This window comes from Salvelinus sp. IW2-2015, linkage group LG18 (assembly GCF_002910315.2).
Source record: "Salvelinus sp. IW2-2015 linkage group LG18, ASM291031v2, whole genome shotgun sequence".
NCBI lineage: Eukaryota > Metazoa > Chordata > Actinopteri > Salmoniformes > Salmonidae > Salvelinus > Salvelinus sp. IW2-2015.
Window position 1 is genome coordinate 50,146,226 of NC_036858.1, and position 12,813 is coordinate 50,159,038.

At 43.4% G+C, this 12,813-nt stretch overlaps 1 protein-coding gene across 1 annotated transcript in view; it reads left to right on the forward strand.

Annotated features, from left to right (window-relative positions):
* The window catches only part of LOC111978658 (transmembrane protein 150A), a 101,457-nt gene that overhangs the window by 84,971 nt on the left and 3,673 nt on the right, over positions 1 to 12,813 (forward strand). Inside the window, exon 7 of the mRNA XM_024008848.2 lies at positions 12,164 to 12,341. Coding sequence (XP_023864616.1) covers positions 12,164 to 12,341 — 178 coding nt within the window. The remainder of the gene's footprint in view (positions 1 to 12,163; positions 12,342 to 12,813) is intronic.

Sequence of the window (12,813 nt, forward strand, 5' to 3'; positions counted from 1 at the left end):
TCCCTCTGAGATGTGTGCAAACCTGGTGGCCAACTACAAGAAACGTCTGACCTTGTGATTGCCAACAAGGGTTTTGCCACCAAGTACTAAGTCATGTTTTGAAGAGGGGTCAAATACTTATTTCCCTCATTAAAATGCAAATCAATTCATAACATTTTTGACATGCGTTTTTCTGTTTTTTTTTGTTGATACTGTCTCACTGTTCAAATAACCTACCATTAAAATTATAGCTACGATCATTTCTTTGTCAGTGGACAAACGTACAAAATCAGCAGGGGATCAAATACTTTTTTCCCTCACTGATCAAAGAAATCAAAACTTTTTCCACGTGAACATTTTATTGGATTTGCTCTATTGGTTTTGTTGGTAGGGCTACATTTTGCTGAAATAGCCACAATAGCCTATTGGCTACTGTCTAAAACTGTAAGGTACAGCCTCATTGTTCACTGTAAACGTGTGCCGGAAGTTGCACAAAATAATCACACGTTAAAGTTTCCACTCACAAGACCTAATATTTGCTCAGTGCCCCAAAATTAGAGGGAACATGCTTGGCACATCTTGTATTTTCAGTAGTTCAGTGCCCCCCCCCCCTTCTCTACTCACCTCCCTCAGACTGGTACATTCAGATCTGCTTCATGTTGTAGTTATGAACTCTCTCTCTCCACACACACACACACACACAACCACACACACACAACACCACACACACACACACACACACACTGTGGTATTTGGTTGTTCAGGACTGAGTTTCTGCAAGTTTAAATATTTAGATCCTTGGCTCAGTGCCTGGACTTTAAGCTGTGTGTGTGTGCGTGCATGTGTGCATATCTCTGTGTATTTTTTAAATTTCATTTAACCTTTATTTAACTAGGCAAGTCAGTAAAGAACAAATTCGTATTTACAATGCATGGTACTGGGGTATCACTTTTTGGTACTATAGGAGGGTTGCCATAGAGATTAGGGTGGGGGTCTTAAAAACATTGTTGTTCAGTACATTAGGCCTTGGCGGCTGTCATAGCAACAGTTTTGCTATGTTGAGGGATTATCGGCAAAGGCCAATATTGGCCTGATACTCTATCTGTATTCCCAGTCATRTGAAATCCATAGGTTAAGGCCCAATAAACCCTGTAACTGTTTTAAAGTCACCATTGGCCTCATGGTGAAATCCCTGTTCAGTTTTCTTCCTCTCCTGCAACTGAGTTAGGAAGGACACCTGTATCTTTGTCGTGACTGGGTGCATCCAAAGTGTAATTAATAWTTTCACCATGCTCAAAGGGATATTTAATGTCTGCAATGTTTTATTATTATATATTTTTACCCATCTACAATAGGTGCCCTTCTTTGTGAGGCATTGGAAAACCTCCCTGGTCTTTGTGTGGTACAGAGATGAGGTAGTCATAAAATAATTATGTTAAACACTATTATTGCACACAGAGTGAGTCCATGCAACTTATTATGTGACTTGTTAAGCACATTTTTACTCTTGAACTTATTTAGGCGTGCCATAACAAATGGGTTGAATACTTATTGACTCAAGAAATTTCAGCTTTACATTTTTTATTAATTTGTAAACATTTCTAAAAACACAATTCCACTTTGACATTATGTCAAACTCATCATCAATTCATCAATATTATTATTATTTTTGAATGTTTTCCTGATCGTAGGAAAATAMTACTACTAATACTACTACTTTCATAATCATCCATGATCACAAATCAAATCATTGGACCCATTTGCATTGAGTAGATGGAGTGATGCTTACTATATATGCAAATGTTGTTGATCAGGAGGCGAATTTATTTTACCTTTATTTAACTAGGCAAGTCAGGTAAATTGATGGGAACGAACTGTGGGTTAACTGCCTTGTTCAGGGGCAGAACGACAGATTTTTACCTTGTCGGCTTGGGGATTCGATCTTGCAACCTTTCGGTTACATTTACATTAACGTCATTTAGCAGACGCTACTTATCCAGAGCGACTTACAAATTGGAAATTTCACATATTCATCTGGGTCCCCCCGTGGGGAATGCAACCCAACAACCCTGGCGTTGCAAGCGCCTGGCTCTACCAACTGACATCAATTATAATGCTCAATATACTAATGTATGCATTACATCTACGCCATTATAATGCATACTATACCATGCGTCTGATTTTCAAACTGTCGAGATCAATCTTTCGTCACAAAAACGCACATTGCGCGTTCTAATTTATACTGTCAAATCTTGCCTCCTCTTCTGACCCCCCATAAAATCGCTAACGTCGCATCAGGTGCGCCGCTTAAAAACATACATATTGCGTCGTTCTCTAGCTCCTTGTGTTCTGGGCTCCTGATGTTCTAATTCTCCTGCGTGTTTATCTCCTGGTGTGCTGATCTCCTGGTGTTCTGATCTCATGGTTTCTGATCGCCCTGGCTGTTTCGGACTCCTGGTGTTCTGATCTCATGGTGTTCTGATCTCGACTGGTTTCTGAATCTCCTGGTTTCTGCGCTCCCGCGATCTCCATCTCCGTTGTTCTGGGCTGCGCTGGTCACTGTTCTGATGTTCCTGAACTGCTCACTGGTGTTCTGGGCTCCGGTTCTGCGGCCTGTTCTGACTCCTGTGTTCTGATCTCCTGGTGTTCTGGGGCTCCTGGTGTTCTCCGTGGCTAAGCTCCGTTGTTCTGGACTCCTGCCCCGCAATGTCTCTTGAATCTCCTACTGCCGGTTCACTAGGGCACCTCACCCGGTCGTGCATCTCAATCGGGAGTCTCCACGGTGTATCCTCTCCGGCGCCTGCCCCTGGCTGTCTTACTGGCTCCTGGTGTTCTGGGCTTCCCTGGGCTGCCCCTGGGCCTCCCGGTGTCTCACCTAAGACCCCACCTAGATGGTTCTGGGCAATCCTGGCTGCTCATCTCGGACCCGCTGCCCAATGCCGACGGTGCCAACCCTGCGCTCCCTGGCGCTCCGTTTCCCAATGATCTCGCTGTGTTCGGAACTCCTTGGTGCTTCTGAGCTCCTCGGTGCTCTCGGATCCTGTGTCCTGATCTCCTGAGTGTTCTGGGCTCCTGGTGTTCTGAGCTCCTGGTGTTCTGGGCTCCTGGTGTTCTGAGCTCCTGGTGTTCTGGACTCCTGGTGTTCTGAGCTCCTGGTGTTCTGTGCTCCTGGTGTTCTGGGCTCCCTGTGCTGTGGTGTGTTTGTAGAAGGAAGTGGTGTGTGTGTGTGTACAGGATGTTTCTACCCTGAATGCCAGACAGGGACTCTTTATAAAAAAACTAGTGTGGAGAAGAGAGGAGCAAAGCTGCCACTTTCACTGCTCCCCTGATTCTCATTAGCCTCTTTGTGGTGTGTGTGTGTTTGTGTGTTTGTGTGCCAAAACAAAAGTAAGAACAGGGAGTTGCATCTGTGACTCCATCCTTTTCTTTCTCCCTCTATCTTTCCATTTCTCCTTCCCTCTGGGGCCTCTCTGCCCTCAGCGCATTCGGTGGAAAACCGAGGGGGGAATTTTCCGCGGGAAGCGAGGGGAAGTGAGTCATCACGGCTCATACCCTGTATGTGTGTGTGTGTGTCTAACAGCCAGGAGCAGACTGTGTGCACATGTGTCACAGACCCCATCTGTACCCAATCAGAGCCCGGCTGTAACTTTCTGTAGTTCAAGTCTATAAAACTTTCTTCATCTAACAAATGTGCTGGACATAAATACACGTTGAGATGCATTGCATACATATAGACGTAAAATATTTAACATTCATATAGGCTACACACTAGTAGACAATTTTGAAGCAGTGAAAATTTAATGGGCAGTTCTGTCAGATGGAACAGTAGCACAAACAGTACTAAGATGAAAGCCTCACAGGCAGTGGTTTGCAAAGTACCCAATTGTCAATAAAAAAAAAAAAATAAGATACTTTAATAGACAATGACTCCGGTACAAGTGAAAGTCACCCAGTAAAATACTACTTGAGTAAAAGTCTAAATCTATTCCGTTTTAAATATACTTACGTTTAAAAAGTACATGTAATTGCTAAAATATCCTTAAGTATCAAAAGTAAAAGTATAAATAATTTCAAATACATTTTTAAGCAAACCAGACGGCACAATTTTACAAACTAAGCATTTGTGTTTAGTGAGTCTGCCAGATCAGAGGCAGTAGGGATGACTAGGGATGTTCTCTTGTTAAGTGTGTAAATTATACAATTTTTCTGTCCTGGTAAGCCTTCAAAATGTAACGAGTGCTTTTGGGTGTCAGGAAAAATGTATGGAGTAAAAGGTACATTATTTTCTTTAGGAATGTAGTGGAATAAATGTTGTCAAAAATATACATAGTTGACTAAAGTACAGATACCCCAAAAAGCAACTTAACTAGTACTTTAAAGTATTTTTACTTAAGTACTTTACACCACTGCTCACAGAGAGAGATAGCATCAGAAATAACACAATTACCACGAAAACAACACATTAACTATCAGTACTAGGCTAWAATGACACCATTAGGATATTATGTTGTGTTATGTAAGACAGACCCCTACCCTACCCTGTCCTATCACTCAGACCTTTTTAGACCGACAGGAGAGGACCTGAATAGATGGCCTCAGACACACACACACACACAATGTTTGTTTTACTATCCTTGTGGGGACCAAGCAATACATTCCCATTCATAATCCTAATTTCCTTTAACCCCTAACCCTCAACTTAAACCTAACCTTAACTCCAAACCCCTAACCATAAACCCAACCCTAACTCCTAACCCTAAAACGAACCCCTAACCCTCATTCTGACCCTATACCTAACCCCTAAGCCTAAAATAGCATTTTTCCTTGTGGGGACCAGTGAAATATCCCCACTTGATCCGAATTTTCCTTGTTTCACTTCTGGTCCCCACAAGGATAGTAAAACCAAAACACACACACACGAGGGGAGGATGTGAATAGTACACAACTGTGAGTGTTCCCTCTGTGGACTCTGGCCACAGGAAAGCAGGAGAGGGAAAGAGAGAAGAGACCTACACATGTATTCTCTGAGAGCAGAGGAAAGGGAAAGAGGGGAAAGATGAGGGGATGTGCACAGACAGGCAGGCAGAGGTGTGAAAGGCATGACTGGTAGTCCGTTTGATTGTCTCTCTCCTTCTCTCCCCTAGAGACAACTGAAGGTTCTCTGGACCTGTCTACACATGTTCCCACACAGCCACACCAGACACACACACACTCGTTGCTCACACACAGCCACACCAGACACACACACACTCATCGCTCACACATAGCCACACCAGACACACACACTCGTCGCTCACACACAGCCACACCAGACACACACACTCGTCGCTCACACACAGCCACACCAGACACACACACACAGCCACACCAGACACATAGACACACAGGACTCTAGTATAGGCCTCCCGTTTTCTAACCCCATCCCTAGTTCCTTTACACCTCCCTCTCTTTACACGTATTCCACCATTCCAATTCTCCCAATTCTGAATGACATTCCTACCTCTTTCGTAACTTATTATTCACTCTTTCACAATTAACCCTCTCTTTTCTCTACGCTCGGCATCCTCCACTTTGTCCACTATTCCGTCTTCTACATTGCCATTCCCTCTGAACTGCCTGTCCCTCTCACCCAATCTCTCCTCCATCTATCTACAGTCTGCAGCTGTTTCATTCAGTAAGGCCACATTAGCAACATAATAAATACAGGATATCACCAGTAAACACTTCCAAGAGTTGTTGTTATGCTTGTGTATGTTTGTGTGTATCAGTGTGCAAAACAGACTCTTCACCCTGCCTCCGACAGGTAGATTGATGACATCCTGGCTTTAGCTGCCTGCCAAGGTCAACTTCAGAGTCCTTTAGTGGGAGAGAGCAAGAGAGGAGAGAAGGGAATGAGGGAGGGAGATGATTGGGAGAGAGGGGCAAGGGGGGAGAGGAGAGGGGGTGAGAGGGGAGGAAAGGGGAGGAGAGGGGAGGAGAGGGAAAGGAAAAGAGGAGAGAGGGAGAGGAGAGGGGGGAGGAGAGGAGGGAGAGGGAGAGGGGGCGAAGAGGGAGGAGGGGGAGGAGAGGAGAGGGGGCAAGTGGGGAGGAGAGGGGGAGGAGAGGAGAGGGAGGCTAGAGGGGAGGAGAGGGGGGTGAGAGGAAAGGAGAAGGGGGAGGAGAGGAGGCGGGCAAGGGGATAGGAGAGGGGGTGAGAGGAAAGGAGAAGGGGGAGGAGAGGAGAGGGGGCAAGGGGGAGGAGAGGGGAGGAGTGGGGGGCGAGAGGAGATGGGGGGCAAGAGTGGGGGGTGAGAGGGGGACGAGAGGAGATGAGAGGGGGACGAGATGGGGGGCGAGAGGGGAGGAGTGGGTCGAGAGGAGAGTGGGGACGAGAGGGGGAGGAGAGGGGGAGAGAGAGGGCCCTTTGTCTCCTGTCCCCCAGACTGCTCTCTCTCTCTGGGGCGGGTCTAGGTAGGTGGATCCTACTCCTTAAGGCGTGGCCTAGGCGGAGAATGTGCTAGCGTACTCCCTTAAGAGACCTTCTTTTGAAATCTATAAAAATATACTGTTTGTTTATTATGAGACGCCTTAGCCAGTATACACTTCCTCAAATGAGTCATAATTAATCTAAGATCACTCAAGAAATGTTTAAATGTCATAAATGTTTAAAAATTTTGCGAGGAGATCTTAGCCGGCAATTTTACATCTAACTAAGATTTTGTGTGCAGTATTTCTCAATTAAAAAATGTACACGAAAACGACTTGTCTCTCGTTGAATGACAAAGACTTTATTGAAGAAGCCCTATTGTTGACCAATCACAGATGAAGTGGCGTAGACTTCGGCTATCAACTTTGGCTTTTTTGGGGGTGTGCCCGAAAACAAAAACGTCTCAAAAATGTCGTCATAATATATGCACAAACTCTTCCGAACTGTTTCGGCTGGGAAGCATGCAGACACCTTTAGCTTCTCCGTAAACACCTCAGACCCCTCTTCTCCCTTCTTCCCCTTCTCCCTTCTTCCTCACTTTTCTCCATACCTATCCCTCTGCATATACTAGACCCCTGTCCTCCCGTCTCCATCTATTCTCTCCATTCCTCTTCCATCCCTCTGTCAACACATGCTTCTCTCCCTTACTCGCTCCTTGACTCCCTTGACCTTACTCCCCCCCCCCTTCCTCGTCTTTCCTCCCATCTCTTAACTTTCTGAGGGACACCTCAGCGACACATTGCTGGAGTAGATGTGCCTTCTCTTCTTTTGTTGATTTAGAGCGTCTCACAGTCTATCAACAAACGTCCTTGCTCTGTTACACACACACACACACACACACACACACACACACACACACACACACACACACACACACACACACACAGGCATTAACACACATACATAGGATGCTCCTCAGAGGAGGAAAGGGAAGGACATCCTCCTTCTGTGAATTTCATGAAAATAGTCAAACATTAAAAGTTATCCTTTTTAAATAAAACTGTACAAAATATATTCACGTGTCACCAAATAATTTATTAAAACACTGTTTTGCAATGAAGGTCTACAGCAGCCTCAACAGTACTCTGTAGGGTAGCACCATGGTGTAGCCTGAGGACAGCTAACTTCCGTCCTCCTCTGGGTACATTGACTTCAATACAAAACCTAGGAGGCTCATGGTTCTCACACCCCTTCCATAGACTTACACAGTAATTATGACAACTTCCAGAGGACATACTCCAACCTATCAGAACTCTTGCAGCATGAACTGACATTTACATTTAAGTCATTTAGCAGACGCTCTTATCCAGAGCGACTTACAAATTGGAAAGTTCATACATATTCATCCTGGTCCCCCCGTGGGGAATGAACCCACAACCCTGGCGTTGCAAGCGCCATGCTCTACCAACTGAGCCACACGGGACCTGACATGTTGTCCACCCAATCAAAGGATCAGAGAATTAATCTAGTACTGAAAGCATAAGCTACAGCTAGCTAGCATTGCAGTGCATAACATGTGGTGAGTAGTTGACTCAAAGAGAGAGAAAGGCAATAGTTTAACAGTTTTGAACAAATTAATTTCTTAAAATATTAAGGAGATACAAGAGAAGGAGAAAGAGAGAGAGAGAGCTCTATTTAGTTGTATACATTTTTTCACTTTCACTTAGCTATCGAATACAGCTAGCTAGTTTAGCCTACTCAAACAGAGAGGGATGCTATGTTAGCTAGCTGACTATGGCTATCCAACACTGGAATTCTTCCAAGTCAATGTAAGCTTTTGGTTTTAATAATTTATTGCCACCGGGGCCCGCTGGTGTAGCTGCTAAACTGCTTGCTACTGACTGTACACTATACTATATGATTGTAGCGGGTTTACTAACGTGTTAGTTCTAGTAGCTATGTTGACTATGACGTTAGCTAATATGGTGACAGCGATGTAGGCTGTTTGTAGCAGTTAGCGGTTATGATATAAAGGTTTGGTTTGGAAAGTTTTTATTTCCTCGTCACAGACAGCTGATGTGTTGTGCACTRAAGTCCACAAACGGAGGGGAAAAGTGAGAGGTGGAGAGCGCGTAGATGCGAGAAGTAATTATACAACAAAGGGATCATGCTGTTTGTATGTGGCTGCTATGAAAGTGAAGCAAAGGTAACGAAATGGTGATAAACATACCTGAATTTGTCCAATAGAAACACGTTTGCAACTGTTTGGACTAATGATTACACCCTAGATCAGCTAGATGCAGGCAAGAATGTGCAAGGTGGTATTGAATGTGTCACTGTCTTTCACCTTGATTACTCAAATGTCTCTCGACCTGTACACCTGCGTTGTAAACGTYCATTCATARGCTAGGTTGTAGCATCTTCATGATGGGTATAGGGAAAATTTGAGAATCATGTAGTAGCCTAAACCTATCGTTGTTACATTGAGCTGGGTGAATGGAATATGAATGACCGTCATCCAATATGCTGATATAGAAATAAGGCTATGCTCATAAAAAGAATTATTGTCCTCATCCTAAATGTCACAACTGTCACTGATAAACATACGTACACACATTTCGCTAATTCTAGTTCCCAGGCAGGGAACGAGAGGGAGACATGAGAGAACAGTGAGTACGGGGCGGGCAGCATTAGAACATATGGCTAGCTAATGGTGTTTACATTAGAAAGACTTTCAGAAAGGCTGTACTTTCCTCAGCTCTACTGGTGTTTGTGTGCGTGTGTGTGCTCTCATGTACTTTMCTTTCTTCAGCTCTAGTGGAGTGTGACAGCTAAATGGGAAGGTGTCGGACCAGAAGCAATAGGATTTAACTAATGGACACTGCTGTTGGGGGAGAGGAGAGAGTGCACTGCATGCTGTCTTTATCTGTAACACTGTTATCAATGGGTTACAGTAACACACTAGTTATTTAGCGGTCTTCTCTGGCCATTTGTCTTTGAGTTATACAGGGTTCATATGATCACAGACTTTTAAAATGGTGTTTTCCAGCCCTGGAAAAGTTTTAGAAAATTATTAAATCCCCAAAGTTTTGGAAAAGTCATGGAAATGTATTCAATAATTTCAGTTAATGTCATTTATTTAGGCAAAGTAAAAAAAATATTTTATGACTCAAATAAAAATCAACATATCAGACATGATGGGAATGACACTTTAGCGCGTCGGTGCACATCACCTGCAAGTGAGACGAGTGGGCAATTGCTCAAGGATAGATGAGATACAGTCGACATTGCAGCAGTAGGTAGGCCTAGCCTATAAAATATGATTGAGAACGGACTAATAACTAGGTAGCCAATTCAAAACATATCTTGTACCCTCTAGTTAACTGTTTAGCTATTATTAGCATGTATTCATGTTTTCATCATGTCCCCAAAAACTTTCTCCCGAAACTCACAAATAAGGACATACAAAGTTGATTTACTTTTTTCAACGATTCATATGATTTATATAAACKATTATTTTTGACGAAACGAACGATTCACTTCACAATTGAATTAGTTGGGATTCGGTTCAATCGTGATTAATCGAATCATATGAATCACAAACACTCATTTTAGGAAAAAAGATTAGATGTAGCCTTTCTTTTGCATTATGTGGCTTCAAAACTTGTTTTGTAGATACTTTCAGTTGAGTTGGGCATCCAATGTAATGGACATTGCAACTCAATAGATACTAGTCAGCCTGCAAAGGTAGTTAAGATTTTTTTAAATGACTTAACTATAAAGGGTACATTTCCTGAATACTATTTGTGGGCTTGCTTCAGCAGAATAAAAATATTTGTAGACTACCAWAGCCATTTGATCTTTGAAATATTGAATGAGCGAATTATTTCAAAAGGCATAAAATGTATTAGGTCGCAATGTTTTACATCAATAGTGGTCAACCATCTTCAAGGAGAGCTAATGGATGTGCAGGCTTTTATTCCAGTCCCCCTCTAACAAACCACATTTTAGATATTAGCTGCTCAACCGGACCTTGATAAACTGGCTCTGATGTGTTTCATCAGGGCTTGATCAAAAGCCGGCGTACCCATGTACTGTAGCTCTCCAGGCTGAGGGTTGACCATACGTGTTTTATACAGATGTCTAACATCTTTGTACTTTGTGGGGGTTAAGTGCCTTGCAGAACGACAGGAGATGGTACATGGGATCAGAGAGCAGCCTCCCAGTGTCGATTTTATACGTACATAGAGACGCCGCCAATTGTTGTTCATGGAAATTTGGTGAAAAGTCATGAAATTCCATCTGTGAAAATGTGTATGAGCCCTGGTTATAGGAAGAGCCTTAGAGATGAATGAAATCGCAGAGGGAGAGCCTAGAAAACAGTCATTTCATACTGAGTTAGTGAGGTGAAGAAAAGGTGTTGTTGTAGCTCAATCCCTTGGTCTGATAACTGGTCGGTCCCCTGTGTTACTTCATAATAGCTAGGCTAACTTAGAAATAGATATTATAGTAATTTTCATATAACTTGGCAAGTCAGTTAAGAACAAATTCTTATTTACAATGACGGCCTACCCTGTTGACACTGGGCCAATTGTGCGCCGCCATATGGGACTCCCAATCACGGATGGATGTGATAAAGCCTGGTTTCGAACCAGGGACTRTAGTGATGCCTCTTGCACTGAGATGCAGTGCATTAGACCGCTGCGCCACTCGGGAGCCCAAATGGAATGTAGTAGTTCTGGGAGAACTAACTATTAGTTGSTAAAGGCGACTTGATACATAAATGCATGTCATTCATTCTTTGAGTTTTGGTCCCCTTGGTCTGGTCAGTACCCTGCATTACTGCTTTGAGAGAATGTGCTTTTCTGTTATCAGGTCCCATGAGACCGTCTGGTGCCACTGAGACCTGTGAGTGTGTGTGTGTGGTCACATGCTCACATGCTACTTTGTGTATTGTGTGTTTGCGGCTGGCCGCGTGTGATCAGGAGGGAGAAGGAGGTGTTATAGTGTACCGCTGGCCTCTTTCTTCACATCTCTATCGCTTTCTCACCTCTGTCTCTCTCTTCTCTCTCTATTCTCTCTACTCTTTCTCTCAATTCAATTCAAAGGAGCTTTATTGGCGTGTGGAACATTATGTTTGCATTGCCAAAGCAAGCAAAATAAACAATAGCCACAAGTCAGAAGAAACAAAAAACAACATAAACAATAAAACAGGACCAGTAAACATTATCCATTTGAAACCTTCATGAATGCAAGGACATTTCAGATATGTATAGTGTTTTTAACAAGGTGCAGATAGTTGTAGTATGAATAGTAGGGGAAGATATGTGAACAGATAAATTATATTTGTTGTGTTTACAATGTTGTTTGTGCTCCACTGGTTGCCCTATTTTTTTCTCTCTCTCTCTCTGGTTCTCCTCATGCTTTCCTTCATTCTTTCTCTCAGCCTTTCTCTACAGTATCTCTTTCACTTTAAAGAAAGGATAGAAGGAAAAGGAGGCTCCATTGACRACGCAGGGCGGCAATGAGTTATTTACCTGACTCAGTACTATTTCAATGACTGGCTACTGCGGCCCCCTTCTGGCCAAACTGAGACACAGCAAAACTAGAGGCCAGAACAGAGAGAGGGCTTTTCAACAGATGTCTAGCATCATACGTGATTGTGTTTCTATGTGGCAAGTTCAGTGTTTTCAGTATGTGACTTGTTCAATGCACATTGAGGACAATGAAAATCCCTACTATACTAATAAATGCATCTTTCTTTCTTTCCCTCCCCAGGTGGATAATGCTAAGATCCTCCACTATGTGGGTGCAGGGGTAGCGTTCCCCACCAGTATGCTGTTTGTGTGTCTGCAGTCAGCTCTAACCTACAGGCTGGCCAAGACTCAGGGAGAATACAGCCTGGCTCACCTACGACTGGGCATGACACTACTGGCCTTCATCACGTTGGTGCTTAGTATCCTGCAAAAGATATTGAACCGTACTCAATAAGATCTGTGTTGTCTTCACAACCAAGGCACTGCATAGACTAGCATCCTGTCCAGGGGGGTGTACTTGTACGTCAAGCTGTCTCACACTACAGGAACAGGAGATAGACTCCCACTCTTATGAGCCGCTCTGGCTCGCACAAGCAAAGGCTACTACAGATGTAGGATCTTAATTTGATCACCCTGTTGCAGGAGACCTTTCCTGCAATGCAGAAAATGTCTAACTTTTAGTGTATTTGAGGCTTAAAAATGATTCTGAAGTTTGTCATTTCCACTTGATTCAGACAGAATTTTCACTAATGAAAAATGTATCAACCCCTACAAAAATGTCCATTAATTATATAATAATTCACATTTCCTGTTGCGACTGGCTCAAATTAAGATCCTACATCTGTACCTATCTTCACAATCAGAGAGGAGAGAGGGARGAGTAAGGGAAGA